Raw genomic sequence first — 12,261 nt, 5'->3', positions numbered from 1 at the left:
ATATTAGGATTTTTAAATGTTGTTTTATGATCGACGAATAGCATAAGTAATAAAGATTTTTTAAATATTATTTCATGATAGATGAATAATAAAAAATAATAAGAATTGTTTAGACGTTATTTCATGATAGATGAATAACACGACATTCAATTCTAGACAATATTATTAATATGGTTTTCCTAAGTTTGAGAATTCCAAGTTGGGCTCTTGACACATCAAAATTAAGAAGAGATTATGCGGAAAATTTGAAGGTTTCAGAGATGCTTCTTTTTGAAACTTGGAAAGTGTTTGACCTGAGTTTTCCACTATGAAGACTCAAACATAAACAATTGAATATTCTAACCCACTAGAGATACGTTTCTTTGTATGACTTTTTATGTGAAGCGTAAACGTTTTAGGTTCCCACTTCATAGAGCCTTCATGCTGCAGAAAAGGACCAATAAGCTGCTTTCTCTGCTGATATATATTCATTTTCTGATGTAATTCAAGTTCTTGATTGATTTAAAGGAGTCTTCAAAGCCAAATTCGGGGACAAAACGCCCACCATTTTTTATGCAGATTTGAGAGTTCAAGTTTGTGAAGACACTCATGTTGGTTTCGTCAAGCTAGAATTTAAACTGAACTCAAGGAAAAGATCAGGTTCTTAGGCTGTTAACATTCAACAAAAGCTCTGGGACACATTTTTAGGTTCTGCAGATTCAACAGAAGACGGTCTTACTTTCTGCAGGTGGGTTTTTCCCATTTTGTTTCTCTCTCTTTTCCTTCATGGTTTTCTACATTTCTCAATGATACTTTGTTCTGATTGCATCCTTTGTTTGTCCAGTTCAGTAGTTTAGAACCCAAGTTAATAAAAAGGCAGGGCAAGGGAAGGGGGGGTGGATTCTGGAGACTTGATATCCAGAGAACCTGGCCCATGTATAAGAAGAATTGTCATGGATGAAATTCAATGCATGTTTGGAAAATCAAACAAAGGAAACTGTATGTAATCATCTTCTAAGGAAATATGGTACTCATTTTGGCAAGTGGACAACTCAAATTATCCCTTGAATACGCTCACTTAGGCTGGTTTCTGGGAAGATTTTCAATTAACTTCAGAGTTTTTCCATTTCCAAGTCTTCCTTTATTGCTTCCAACTTGACTTGTGAACATTCGAAAATAACGAGGCTTTCCTATTCTGCCTCTCCCTTTCTGGAAGTTCCTAAAACTACAAATCATGTCATTAAAGTCCTTGCCACACAGCAATTCAATATCTCCTTTGAATCTTGAACTCCCTTCATTCTTGACCATGTATATAACCTGGAACGTGATCTTTGGTAGTTTATGTTGTCTGTTGTCTGACTAAGTCATTCAAACTTCAAAGGAGCCATTGTTGAGCAGGTTGCGTGTGTGTGTGTTTATTTTCTTTTTGTTTCTTTTCATTTTTTAAATGTTAAACTTTGCTGAAAGGTTTGGTTCTAGTTTCCTAGTAATGCAGTTTTGGCTGCAAAAGGAGAATGAGAAATTCGATTTGTTTATTTCAACTTGTTAAGAAACTAACGAACTAAAATGACAGGTACAAATCATGGGCTCCATAAGATGCTCAAAAATGGCTACAACTTTAATTCTCATGGTAATGATTATCGCTCCAAACGTCAAACAACTTGCAGGACTCACAGTCTCATCAGATAATTTTGAGTCAGGTGACTACTACCTATCTCTCATCAACTTGCTAATTATAATATTTAATTTGTTTTAGAGTAGAGGCCCCCTTTTGCAACCTTAAAAATGGTTAATTTCTTTTTGGTTCTTTTATCAGTTTGCAATCTTAAAAATTTTCCAAAATGATTTTAAAAAAATGGGTTGTTGAATGCATGTTTTAGGCCAGTTTTACTAAATACTTCGGGAAAATTAAAAATCAGAAAGAATTTATCAATAGACATTTTCCCTAAAACAGCAATTCATACTGATACTAAGTTTTTTTTTTTTTTTTGTTTGTGAACTTAATAAACAATGCACCAAACTCGGCCAAAATATGCATATGCGCTCGATATTAACTCAATCATGTTTTTTACTAGATGTATTCTTGTTTCCAGGAAGGCAGTTAAAGCAAATCAAAAATGCTTCAGAACAAGTAAAACAATCAGATGACACTGTGCGAGCCGATCCCCTAGACCATTTGAGGAAATATAGGGGAGGATATGACATTACCAACAAGCATTATTGGAGTGTAAGTATGCTGCATTTTTTTTTCTCTAATCTTTCCTGTGAAAAATGATATGAAAAAAAAAATGTATTTTTACGACTTATGCATTATTTTTGATTTTCTGTAGTCCACCGCTTTCACAGGCATATATGGATATGCCATTGCAGCTTTATGGGCGATTTGTGGGCTGATATATGGAGCATATTCGCTAGTGACCTCCTTTTGTTGGAAAACGAACAGAGAAGAAAAATTCAGGAAGACATCATCTTGCCGAAAGAAGTGTTATCCATGGTCTAGGGTTTTAGTAGTTCTTTTCACCATCTTGGCAATGTAAGTCAATGAACATCCCCTCCTCTAGCTTCTTTAACAATGTCAAGTGTTTGCCTCTTTTTACAATGTCCATTGATCAGAGACTAACACTCTGATTCTTAATCTTTCTTATTCTTGCTCCAACTAAGTTTTCCCTGGATTAATTTTATTTTAAACTCTTAAAATATCAGGCATGTGAATTTCTCTGTCACTGTCAATGCCTGGACTTCAAATTTACTCCACTTTGCCTTAATTGGTAACTCAATGTGATTTGTTGGACCAAAAATTGGTTTTTGAACAGCATATCAGCCTTTGGGAAGGCCAAAAAAAAAAGAGTAACAATGACAACAATAGGTTAAATTTTTTTTTTTTTCTGAAACAATAGAATTTTATATCATAACCAAACTGTAGAGTGTTGGAGCAAGGGGTCCTATTTTTACAGTAGTGCATTTAGCACCATGGGGGTGGAGTAGTTCCACTCCATGTCACAAAAGTTCAAAGGAGCAATTTTGCTCAGACTGTAGCATAGGCTATCAGTATCCTCATTCAACCCAGTATTAGGTTAAATTTTTCTAGACACTGAAAGAAACTCACACACACTTAATTGGACTAAGCACAAGAGTTAACGGACTTAATTAGGCTATCAGTATTAGGTTAAATGCTGTAGTGACTTAGTGAACTTGATCATCCTACCCAGTATTAGTAATATATCTGACAGAGTAAAAACTTGAGGGTGACAATAGTCCATATTAATGCTATGAGAAATGCAGTTAAAAAGTCACTAGGCACGCCTTCATAATGCAGAATTTAGAGCACTGATTCAATGTTTGTTGTAATATTATCAAATGCAGAATTGGGTGCGGACTTTTTTTGGGAGGAAATGCAAAATTTCACTCGAGAGCCACAACGGTGGTAGATATTCTTATTGATACGGCAGACCACGCATCTGATACCATATATAACACAACTGAAGCAATGAAAGACCTGAGCGCTAACTTGGCAGCAGATGCTGAAAGTGGAGATGCCACTAGGTTCCTGAAATCTACAGCCCAAAGTCTTGATACAGAGGCTGATGATATACACAGACAAGCAAGGAAGCATAGGAGGGCAATCTACAACGGCCTCAAGATAGTGTAATCATTTAATCCCTCTTTAGTGTCAATACATTCAATTTTATACTTCCCTTCATACATTTAGATGAATAACCTCTTCTTTCTGCTTGCAGGTACATAATAACTACAGTTACAATTTCATTGAACTTGGTTGCAGCAATCGCTTTATCAGGTCTGCAAATTACTTGCATTACATACCTTTCTCTCTTCTATTTATCAACTAAGAGTCTGGTAAAACAGTTATATGTTAGCCACTAAGTTCTCATTGAAATCCCACCAATATGCGAATCACAGTCTTAGGTATATACAATGATTGACATTTCACATTATGTACGCTTGCTTCCTAATGCCAATACATATCCTAAATGTGTGGTGTTAACATCATAGACAGAACAAGTCCAACCAGAAGCTAAATTCATCATTAAGAATATCTTATGCGACAAAATTAATTAAGAACTCTCAGATTCTAAACTGAGAACAAATTATTTCCCCTTGCAACACCACTTGAAGGGCATAATGCAAAATATTCTATTTAAAAGAAATGTATAAACTGACCAACCTAGGTTGGAAAATCTAAAAGATCAAAATTTTAAGTTGTTATACAATTGTTATCGTTGCCGGAAAACAAAAAGAATTTCAAGTTGATTTCAATGTTGCATCTTTAGAATTATTGTTCCTAATGGTGAAACTTCTATATCTGCAGTTTCTGGAGTCCTAAAATTACGAAGAATTCTTCGCCTGTAAGTATCTTGCTTTCCATGTAAGATGAAGATCACTTTTATTGAAACGCCAAAATCTATTTTGATGATGATAATAATAATAATAATTTGAAAAAGCAAATTTTCCTAACAAGCTTGTCACTTTTGCAGGATGGTTATACTATGTTGGATCCTCACAGTCTTGTGCTGGTTGTTTTCCGGAATCTACTTTTTCATAGAAAAGTATGTCTTATTCAGAGTACCTTTTTGTGCAAAGTTTCATCATACAACCAAATGGCAAATAAGAAGGGCAGTTTCCATAGATACAAGTAAAAATATTTGCTGTTTCCAGTTTTGCAGATGACACATGCACAGCCCTTGAAGGATTCCGACAAGATCCGTACAACAACAGCTTGAGTTCAATTCTACCTTGCGATGAACTTTCGTCAGCCAAATCAGTTCTTCGTCATGTCAGTGCAGAGGTATACAACGTGGTTCACGAGGTAGGATCACCAACCAGTCAAGTTTTACTATGTAAATTTAACTAAAAATTTGTAACCTTCCGTCCGTACGTAATAAAAAATGAACAGCTTAATTGCAAACGAAAGGAGAGGGGAAAGGGGAGCACACAGAAAAAATGCACATAGAAGTCCTTTTACTAGTAGTTTACTATCATCTCCAAGAATGCAGTATACTACTAGTAGTACTCACTTATTGGTGCAAAAGGAGCAAATAATGGCAGTCACTGACTCCTCTTTCTGAATATCTTATAATATGGCAGGTAAACAGCAACATTTCTACCAGATATGGAAACATATTTCAAATCTGCAATCCTTTCTCAGGACCACCACATTATCACTACCAGCCACAAGATTGTCCAGCCAACGCATATAAAATAGGGGATATTCCACAGGTATGCAAAATAGCTAAAGACTCGATACAAACATTAGATGCTGCAGAAACAAATGATTTGTGTGCCTACGAAGACCTGACTGTTTATTACATGCAGCATTCTAATTTCAAGCAAACTGCTGCAAAATTTTTAAATGAACTTACTTGAATTATAAGCTATTTTCATCAGCCCTACTGCATGATCTTATAAAGAAATGAAAATCAACTGATCAAAGAACAATGTGTACTTTTAGGAAACATGAATCTCTCCTAACATTTTTTCCATTTCTTTTCTACATCAAGCTATTGAAGCAGGTGACATGTCCTGATTCTGAGCAAGGTTGCACGGGAGGAATTGTAATTCCCACCAAGTACTACAATAGATTGGAGATATACACAACTTCAATACAGAGGTTACTGAATGAATATCCTGATATGGAAAGCCTGGTTGAGTGTCAGACAGTAACAACCGCCTTTTCAGAAATCCTAAACACACACTGTAAACCCCTAAAACGATACACAAGGATGGTCTGGGCAGCAATGGTATTCTTGTCAACGGTAATGGTGGCTTTAATTCTATTATGGACAACTAAAGCACACTATGAGCAGTACCAGCATTCTTCAGATGGTTCTATGAAACCCTTTTCAACATCAGCAGACAAGCTGGAATCAGGAACAGCTGAGGCACCTAATAATGGCTCAATACCTAGTTCAGTTCTTTAAGTAACAACCAACCTCCACAACAACACCGACAGTAGAAACATGAATCACAGGGGTGCTATCAAGTTGAAGAGTTAGATTTAAAATTATAGCTAGATATATACAAACCAGCAAATTTTGAAAAAATCAACTAGATAGCTTAGGAAAACATGATACAATTCAACACATTTATTCTCCACAAGAATAGTTCTATAGAATCAACCCTATATTCATAGAATGCCATCAATGGGGACAAACCCCTCAGTTATTCATTTATAATTCTTTTCATAAGAAATGTGTACAGCTTAAAAAGTACTCATTCTACAGATACTCTGTATATAGTCTTAAACACTGGTTACTGTGAATTGAGGCAACAAAGACATTTATTCTACAGGGAATGAAACACTAAGTTTCCATCCGCATTATTTGACTTTAATTTGGACAGATTTCCAAAGAAATATGTATACTACATTGTTAAATGACAAGAAAATTGAAATAGGATTCTAATATACTAACTGGAGTTAGAATGGCAAGCAGCTTATGAAGTGAGTAGTTTATTATGAATTCCAAATCTGTCAAATAGTATTCCCTATCCCTATGGATCTGATGAAAAGTAGTGCTCGCAACTTACACATTCTAAGAAACATAGGTGTGTTCAATGCAACTATTTCAAAAAAAATTGTGTCGAAATCCTACGATGCAGATGGATTCCAAAAGAAATTCATTAAGCTCAAAACCAAGTGACACACATATTGCATCGACAATATAAGAAACTCAAATGGACGTAGGGATACATTATAGAAGATAGATTTAAATTAGCAGGCCACATCCTAAATTACATGAGGAAATTTTTAGTGCATTTACAGCTATAAAAATCCAGAAGTCAAAAGAAAAACCAAACAACATCGTTTCCACTTAGAAACTTTCATTTGCTAAATCAATTAAAAGCCCCGATTAGCAAACAAAATCTCTGAATTCAAAGAAAAGCAAATTATACCACTTAATACAACATATACACAGAGACAGCGAAAGTGGGGGGAGAGGCGAGGGAGAGAGAGCCTTTTGATATATTAATATTATAGTCAAATATGCCCCTATCTTTCATTGTTAGATCAAAATCATATTATTCAGGGGAAAGAAAGTAAATGTAATCATCTTTGAAAGTAAATGTAATCATCTTCGATATCAAAATCTATAAATTTAATGATTACTCAAAATAGTACTATTGAATCCTATGGATTTGATCAAAAGTTCTTAATCAAAACTTAAACATTCTATGAAACTTAGAAGCGTTCTATGCTAAAGATAGTAAATCAATTGTGCCCAAATTCTTAAATCCAAAAGGACTACAAAAGAAATTTGTCAAGCTCAAAAAACTAACCAAAAGACTTTATATTGCATCAACAACAATATATTCAAATCAACGTAGGGACACAGAATAGATGATAGATTTCAATTTTTAGGCTGCTCACTAAATTACATGAGGAACTTTATAGTGCATTCAAGGTATATAAAACATCATTGCCCACAAAAACAGTCAATCACTAAATCTATTAAAAGCACCAAGTAGCCAACAAAAATTCCACATTCAAAGAAAAATAAATGAAATAACAGAGAGAAACAGACAGACAGTGAAGAGGGAGAGAGGGAGAGAGAGAGAGAGCCTCCATATACACTAATGTTATTCCAAAATATGCACCTATCTTTCAGTGTCAAATCAGAATCATATAATTCCCAGAAATAGAGTAACTGTAAACAGATTAGAAATTATACTTTTTAAATCCAATAATTGCTGAAAATACCAAAACGGCATAAGGCCATAATGTACAATGAACCCAGGATGGCCAGAAAAAAATTCCAGAACAATATAACCTTGCAATTGTCGACACTCAAAATCTATGATGAGTTGAAGTCCCAATAAAACAGCACTCCACGTAATTATTTCAAATCACTACCACCCTGCAAAGGGGGATAAAAGGTGCAAAAGCTGTAAGCAACAACTGCATGGCCATTGAAGCAGCAATACAATCTATGATCTTTTCTTACCAAAATAAGCAAAATAAACCAAACCTATCTTGTTCGTCAAGATTATTTAGAGTAATTTAAAATCACAAAGATGCAAGTTTGCTCTTAAATACAAAAGAGGTAGACTTAAGATCTAAATCTCAATCCTGTAGAAGAACAATTAAAGACAAGGCATCAACATAAGTTTAAATCTCCTAAGAAAATTCTTGGAGAAAATAGACGATCCAATGTTTTAATATCTTCTAATCCTTATTTGGCTTACAAAACAAAAAATAGAAATAATAGCAGAAAGAAAATCTGTCAATTCTTAAGTATTGAAGTTAACTGTTTGTTCTTTTCTCTCTCACTCAGTTTTGTCTTCTAATTCCTTCTCTTCCATCTCCATAAGGATTAGGAAAGGGCAAACTCTGATACTTGGTCCATATAATATGACAAGTGAAATTGGACTTCAAACCATCACTTTCCTCTAGATATGTTTTGGGATGCAATTTCACTTGCAACTACTTGTCTAATGAGGTCAAATTTTGATGAATAAACAACAAAAGACAGATATTGCAGAGTTGCAACACTTCTCCTATTATAACTGCACCACTCAAAAGGAGAAACAATAAAACCAAAACAGTGTTGTGCCTGCTGATCAAAAGTCCCTACAGGACCTTTTTGGTTAAAAAGAACCTTCCTTGCACTACATTCATTCATTTAATTATTTGGTTTTAGGAACCTTTCTTTCTTAAGCTATATTGTCAGGAAATTGAAAAGTTTAAATACTGTAAGAAGAAATTTGGACAAAAAACTTGGATGAAGGAAAATTAAATGTAGAAACAAGTATAATGCAATAAACAATCTTTTCGTCAATGAATGACTTAGACCATAAGTTAGTCCCTTGATTCTAATAGGCCATAATTGATGAATCCTTTGTGACGTTTCAGGGTTAAAATACTTGACACAAAAGTGTGAGACATGTGGAACCTGTTGCTAAACAATGGAATGTTCAAAATCTGTCAAGGACTAACGAAGAATACTTTTTCTAAACAAACATTAATGGCAGTCTACTTCAAGAAGTACAACAAAGATTTCATGACATTGAGTAACAGAAAGATACAACTTTTGGTACTTAAATTTCAATCAAAACCTAATAATAAATGAACAACAATTGCTTCTAAAAGTTCCACATTCTTAGATGACAATAGACACAAAGCACTATCATAATAACAAAGTCCAAAAGACTAATGTTGATCTTATGCTGCCATGCTGCATATCCAAACAAGATTCAGATTCAACCTCTTCTTTGTTTCTGAATCATGTCATTGTGCAGGGGATGGTGCACGTGAAAGTGTGAAGCAACAGTAGTGGACAGGACCAATAAAACTACAGCTGGGAATGTGGATTCAGAAACTTATTTATCCATTACTCCCAACGCATTTACTGACCACTACTGCTGTTCGCATTACCCAAAAGGGTAATACAGAAAAAAATTCCTAAAAAAACCAATAAAAAAATCTAAACGGATTCGAATCAGAAATTCTACCTTTTTACCTTAGATACTAACAAACCAGCTTAACCTAGCCAAAACTCCTAAAGCAACTGAACTCAATAATACAAATCCTTTGATGCCATATAACAGAAACTACAAATTGTATCTCAATCAATTAAAACCAGGGACCAAACAAGTACATAATCTACATGATAACCCTAAAAGTATAATACATAAAATTATAATAACACTAAAAATAAAATCTAACCAGAATAAACACAAACTAAATAACAATTGCAGCCAGCAAATTAAAATTTCCATTGCGTACCGATTGGACATTAGATTTGGGATTATTCAGGCAAACCCGTTCCAGATTAGTAACTCTCGTATTAAGGACATTGTATTCCTCGTTAGCCTGTTACACCAAAAGTATCAAGAAAAATATATATAACTCTGAAATTTCACAAATATATAAAAATCGAAGATTTTTTTTTTTTTTTTTTGGGTTCTTTTACTTGGGAAAAGTGAGCGTTGCGATGGGCCTGAAGGTCTTTGTAGACAAAGACGCCGATTGTCGCAGAGGCCGCAGTGAAACCGAAAGCAAACCATCCTAACCTCTGTCTGATCATTTTTTTCCTTTGGAGAGGGAGGGGAGAATTAGGGTTTAATGCTCGGTGATTTCTCCAGTGGAGGTTTGGCCACAGATTGCAGGTGCACCGTAGTTATAATCCCGACTTGGCACCGATTAGATGGATCATCGGTTCAACCCGTAAATAGGTGATTGAATCTATATGTCATTAAAATAATATAAACGCAAATACATACACATACACACACACATATACATATATTTATTTATTTATTTAAAACTTATAAATAATCTACTTTTAGATTTTAAATATTGTAAAGAGATACATACATTTATAGAAGATTCAATTTTAATTTACACACTTTGCAAATATAGTTTATATAGTATAACATAAAACACTATTATTTTATTTGATAATTCAATAAGCTTTTGAGTAAGGGTTGGGTGTGTGAAAATCTAAGTCCTTGTGCGGTCCCAATAATACTTGTGCCATAGAAAGATGGAACATGGAGAATGTGCACCAATTATCGTGCCATTAATGCTATAATAGTAAAATATTGAGTGTGTTTGGGTTGTAAGTTATTTGAGATATTTTTACTGTAGCACTTTTTGTGATGTGATGTATGTGAGATAAAAAGGTAATTGGAAAGATAAAAAGGTGTATTGGAAATTGTAATGGTGATGTAAACAAATATATTTGGGGAAATAACTTACAATCCAAACACACTAATTGTCATTCTATTCCTAAACTTGACGATATGCTTAATGAACTGCATGGTGCTGTGATTTTTACTAAAATTGATTTTAAAAGTGGATATCATCAAATAAGGATGAAAGAAGGAAATGAATGGAAAACTGTATTTAAGATACAACATAGTTTGTATGAATTGGTTAGTTATGCCTTTTGGGTTAACAATGCACCTAACACATTCATGCGTCTAATAAATCATGTCTGACGTGCATTCTTAGGTAAATTTGTAATTGTTTATTTTGATGATATACTCATTTATAGTAAGAGTTTAGAGGAGCATGTCATGCATGTACAAGCTGTCCTAGAGGTTCTTCGAAAGGAACAATTGTATGCTTACCTCAAAAAGTGTACTTTCTGCACTGATCAAATTATGTTCTTAAGATATGTTGTAAGTCCGCAGGGTATACATGTTGATCAAGACAAAGTGAAAGCAATCTTTGAATGGCCTATCCCTACTTCTATTAGTGAAATAAGGAGTTTTCATGTTTTGCCTAGTTTTTATCATCGTTTTGTCAAAGATTTTAGTACAATTGTTGCACCACATACTTCAATCACCAAGAAGAACCAAGCCTTTCATTGGGAAAATAAACAAACTAAGTCGTTTTAATTATTTAAACACAAGCTCATACATGCACTTGTATTTAGTTTGCCAAATTTTGATAAGACTTTTGAAATTGAGTGTGATACTTCTGGTATAGGTGTCGAAGCGGTGTTGCTTTAAGAAGGGAAACCGGTAGCTTACTTTAGTGACAAGCTTAATGGTGTTTCTTTGAACTACTCCACCTATGATAAGGAGCTTTATGCATTGGTTAGAGTTTTGCAAATTTGGCAGCACTACCTAAGCCTTAAGGAGTTTGTTTTATATACTGATCATGAGTCGCTTAAATACCTCAAGTCTCAAAATAAGTTGAGCAAGCAACATGCAAGATGGATAGCATTCATTGATAGCTTTCCCTTCGTAATCAAGTATAATCTCGAGAAGAGCAATGTCGTGGCAAATGCATTGTCATGAAGATACACTTTAATCACTACTTTTGATGCTAAATTGATTGATTTTGAGTTAATTAAAGAGCACTATACTAATGATCCCGATTTTGGAGCCATTTCTTGTACTACCATGGCAAGGCCATGAGAATTATTACCTATCCCAAGCATTCTTATTTTTCATGGACAAATTGTACATTCCAACTTGTTCGTTGCATGAATTACTCATTAGGGAAGCATATGGTGGATGTCTTATGGGACACTTTGTCTATACTCCAAGACTTTGGTAAGACTTTGCCTATACTACAAGACCAATTCTATTGAACCAAGATGAGGGGTGATGTGGAATGATTTCTTCAAAAGTGTGCAATTTGTCATCATGTCAAATCAAAGGTAAATCCCTATGGACTTTATGCTCCATTATCTATTCCTAGTATTCATGGACTGATCTTTCAATGGATTTTGTACTTGGTTTACTTAGGACTAGGTATGGTCATGATTCAGTTTATGTCGTTGTTAATATTCTAAAATGACACATTTTATCCCT

The 12,261-nt window shown here is 34.3% G+C and overlaps 1 protein-coding gene and 1 long non-coding RNA gene across 3 annotated transcripts; one reads left to right on the top strand and one right to left on the bottom strand.

Moving 5' to 3' along the window:
- The first annotated feature begins 234 nt into the window (after nucleotides 1-234).
- LOC113734954 (uncharacterized) lies at nucleotides 235-6,313 on the top strand. Of its 2 annotated transcripts, none has more exons than XM_072082568.1 (11): nucleotides 235-727; nucleotides 1,553-1,679; nucleotides 2,055-2,206; nucleotides 2,310-2,512; nucleotides 3,343-3,624; nucleotides 3,717-3,775; nucleotides 4,307-4,343; nucleotides 4,473-4,544; nucleotides 4,654-4,804; nucleotides 5,083-5,214; nucleotides 5,496-6,313. In XM_072082568.1, the coding sequence occupies exons 2-11, from the start codon at nucleotides 1,562-1,564 to the stop codon at nucleotides 5,913-5,915; spliced, it is 1,626 nt and encodes a 541-aa protein (XP_071938669.1). In that variant the 5' UTR covers nucleotides 235-727; nucleotides 1,553-1,561; the 3' UTR covers nucleotides 5,916-6,313. The 2 variants fall into 2 exon arrangements, with proteins under 2 accessions (XP_071938669.1, XP_027117545.1); XM_027261744.2 differs by having other exon boundaries at nucleotides 236-727; nucleotides 2,073-2,206.
- A 1,238-nt stretch (nucleotides 6,314-7,551) lies between these two features.
- Nucleotides 7,552-10,157, bottom strand: LOC113734955 (uncharacterized). Its single transcript, XR_003459473.2, has 3 exons — nucleotides 9,906-10,157; nucleotides 9,719-9,805; nucleotides 7,552-7,850 (listed from the first exon to the last, which is right to left on the bottom strand). It is a non-coding gene; the product is annotated as an uncharacterized lncRNA (long non-coding RNA).
- Between the last annotated feature and the right edge of the window lie 2,104 nt (nucleotides 10,158-12,261).

This window comes from Coffea arabica, chromosome 3c (genome assembly GCF_036785885.1).
Source record: "Coffea arabica cultivar ET-39 chromosome 3c, Coffea Arabica ET-39 HiFi, whole genome shotgun sequence".
Classification (NCBI taxonomy): Eukaryota; Viridiplantae; Streptophyta; class Magnoliopsida; order Gentianales; family Rubiaceae; genus Coffea; species Coffea arabica.
Note: the sequence above shows the minus strand (reverse complement) of the source record. Positions and strands in the feature narration are given on the sequence as shown.

Coding starts and splice junctions, on each gene's coding strand:
- LOC113734954 (XM_072082568.1), top strand. CDS start 1,562: ATGGGCTCCATAAGATGCTCAAAAATGGCTACAACTTTAATTCTCATG. Junction 3,625..3,716: donor TACAACGGCCTCAAGATAGT/GTAATCATTTAA, acceptor TTCTGCTTGCAG/GTACATAATAACTACAGTTA. Junction 4,805..5,082: donor TATACAACGTGGTTCACGAG/GTAGGATCACCA, acceptor ATAATATGGCAG/GTAAACAGCAACATTTCTAC.